This window comes from Schistocerca piceifrons, unplaced genomic scaffold (genome assembly GCF_021461385.2).
Source record: "Schistocerca piceifrons isolate TAMUIC-IGC-003096 unplaced genomic scaffold, iqSchPice1.1 HiC_scaffold_2154, whole genome shotgun sequence".
Classification (NCBI taxonomy): domain Eukaryota; kingdom Metazoa; phylum Arthropoda; class Insecta; order Orthoptera; family Acrididae; genus Schistocerca; species Schistocerca piceifrons.
Genome location: NW_025728069.1, coordinates 19,783 through 23,158, shown reverse-complemented (window position 1 = coordinate 23,158; position 3,376 = coordinate 19,783). Strand labels below are relative to the sequence as shown.

Below are 3,376 nucleotides of genomic sequence, written 5' to 3'. Positions count from 1 at the left end.
TTGGACCTTCTTATTGACGATGACACACAGAAATTGCAACGGAATTAAATACAAAAGGCACAATGGCGACTTAAGTAAAAGAAGCCTGACTCTTCTTACTGTCTATGTTTTGAACCATTCCTGTGACACTAGTCAAACATTCCGATGCTTCACTTCAGGATTACTGTATCCCTCTGACCTTCTTATTGCCAATGAAACACTGAAATTGCACCGGAATTAAATACAAAAGGCACAATGCCAACTTAAGTAAAATAAGTCTGACTCTTCTTATTGTCTATGGTTTGAACCAATCCTGTGACACTAGTTATAGATTTCGATGCTTCACTCAAGGTTTACTGTATCCCTTGGACCTTCTTATTGACGATGAAACACAGTAATTGCATCGGAATTAAATTGAAAATGCACAATGATGACTTAAGTACAAGAAGACCGACTCTTCTTACTGACTATGTTTTGAACCATTCCTGTGACACTAATCAAAGATTCCGATGCTTCACTTCAGGTTTACTGTAACCCTTGGTCCTTCTTATTGACGATGAAACACAGAAATTGCATCGGAATTAAATGGAAAAGGCACAATGCCGACTTAAGTTCAAGAATACTGACTCATCTTACTGTCTATGTTTTGAACCGTCCCTGTGACACTAGTGATAGATGTCGATGCTTCACTCCAGGTTTACTGTATCCCTTGGACCTTCTTATTGACGATGAAACACAAAAATTGCATCGGAATTAAATACAAAAAGCACAATGTCGACTTAAGTACAAGAAGACTGACTCTTCTTACTGACTACTTTTGAACCATTCCTGCGACACTAGTTATAGATTCCAGTGCTTCACTTCAGGTTTACTGTATCCCTCTGACATTCTTAACCCTGCTGTTCTGTTCACTTTTACTTGACATATATACTGTTCGGGTCAATATGACCCGACATATCAAAATGCTTTAGAAACATAAATTTTGGTACAGTTTTAGCTATCGACATTGTTGTTCTATTCCAGTACCTTGTTAGTAATAATAATAATAATAATAATAATAATAATAATGGTAATAATAATAATAATAACAATGCATACAACTTTATTGAGGGATATTTTTCATTTAAATATGCACATAAATTTGAAACAACAGACAGTTTCCATTACAGGCATTCAACTTAGAAAGCACTACAGTTTTTCCATACTTCTATTCTTATTGTTGACAGTTTAGACGTAAGTATTGACATTTTCTAACAACAGACAGTTGTCATTACAGATATTCATCTTAGAGCACACTACAGTACAGAACACACTACAGTTTTTTTATTACATTCCAACATAGAAAGCACTACAACTTTAGAATCCTCTCTTCTTACTGATTGTAGTTTAGGCACAAGTATTCACATAAATTTGAAACAACAGAATTTTCAATACAATCATCTTATAAAATACTACAGTTCTTTTCTTACTGCTTGCACTGTGGACACAAGTAGGTTACATGTTTCTTGCAAATATGTTTACTACATTTTCCACACACCATGTTTGTTTTATTGTCATTACTTGATGGACAGAACTTACAGCGTGCACGTTTTGTAGATTTTCTTGTTGTTACCGATTCTGACACACCACCCACATCATTCGGGTTTTGGATGCTTGTGACCATTCTCAAAGAATCTTCTGTTCTTGGGAAATGCGTTCTTGATGCAATATGTTCTTTTATCAGTGACTTTCCAAGTTCCTCCAAGAATATTCTCCTTCTAGTCAATTTGCTTGCATTCCAATTAGGGTCAACCGAAATCCACAAAACGTATGCATTATAAGCAGAAACATCAAGAATATTGTAGAAAACTATCATTGGCCACCTATTACTTTTTCGTTTGCATGTATATGTACCTAATAACTGATCAAGCGTGTCTACAGCACCTTTGGTTGAATTATAGTCCAAAATCATTTTTGGCTTCTTATCAGCCCTGTCACTGATTTCCGCATCATGGTGGAGAGTGCTCATAAGTACAACATTCTTGTGTCTCTTAGGAATATAATTAACCACAGTAGTGTCATTTGTGAAGTAAAATGAAGAGCTGTGTACCTCCTTGTTGGTCATTTTGTGTGGAAGCTCCGGCTTATTTTTCCGTATAGTTCCCAACATAGTCAATTTCCTTTTCAGAAGCAGCTGCCCCAAATTGTACGACGTAAAAAAGTTGTCACACGTGATATTCTGACCACGTAACTCAGAAGTGAGATCAGATACCACCCTCATTCCCTGATTTCTTTCTGGTGCCGCTCCACTCACCTTTCCTGTATAAATTTGGGCTTTCAGTACGTATGAAGTTTTGCTGTCACACATGGTCCATATTTTGATCCCATATTTTGCCGGTTTACTTGGGATATACTGCTTGAATGGACAGCGACCTCTAAATGCTACTAACTGCTCGTCAACAGTAACATTTTCTCCTGGATTATACAGTTTAGGAAGGACCTCTACCCACTTCTCCCAAATACTACGAATTGCGGCAAGTTTGTCAGTACGTCGTCTTTCCTCTCTAGTAGATTTCTTGTCAAATCGCAGGACACGTGATATCTTACAGAATGTTTCATGAGACATGGTTGCTCGAAATATGTTTCGCCCAGTATCTTTATCCCACAAACTTTTTGTAGACTCCCCATGAGATCGATATACACCCGCTAGGAGTAAGAGTCCTAAGTATGCATGGAAAACAGAACCATCAATATCTGTCCACTGTTCACCATAAACTCGCTGCCCTTCAATATTTGTCATCTCTATTATTTCATTTTGAAGCGCTGTGTGAAATACTGCTTCAAATGAACATTTTACATCAGATATTCTGCTGACTGCATACCTGGTAACTCCTGGGGTACTCTTGATGATGTTCGAAGCTGGTAGGCGACCATGTTGTGCTGGTGGATGCAACTGCCATTCTATATTCCCATTTTTAGAAAGAAAAGTCTCTACACTATTTTGTATGGGCTGTGGACTGTCGTAACTGTCATCGGAACACTCGCTTTCAGATGCATTGCTGATGTGATCTTCAAACTCAGAAAGTGATCCTTCATCTGGTGAGGCATTTACTATTTCTTCCAACTCACGATCATTCAATGGTCTCATCGCCATGGTGTCACAAGTCAAACTGGGCAGAAACAAAGCATTCCAATTATTGAGAACTGCCAATTATTATTTCCTGGGGAAAGCAACAAACAAGCCCATTGTTGTGAACGCATGGAGCTTTAGGTGATTGTTGAGAGTAAGTTGGAATGATGCAGTCACTATTCCCACACAACACAACAAAAATAATTTTCGCCATTTCCAGATTTTAGAAATAAATACGAGTTACACTAAACATATTTGTGTCGGGTCATTATGACCCGAACATTACAT

General features: G+C 37.6%; 1 protein-coding gene across 1 annotated transcript; it reads right to left on the bottom strand.

The window, feature by feature from the left end:
• Positions 1-897: 897 nt before the first annotated feature.
• On the bottom strand, positions 898-3,112 carry LOC124742137 (the record flags this gene model as incomplete). Its single annotated transcript, XM_047248749.1, has 3 exons — positions 2,469-3,112; positions 1,449-2,315; positions 898-1,005 (listed from the first exon to the last, which is right to left on the bottom strand). Coding segments are annotated over exons 1-3 (1,619 nt in total), but the record flags the coding sequence as incomplete, so codon positions are not given.
• Positions 3,113-3,376: the final 264 nt, after the last annotated feature.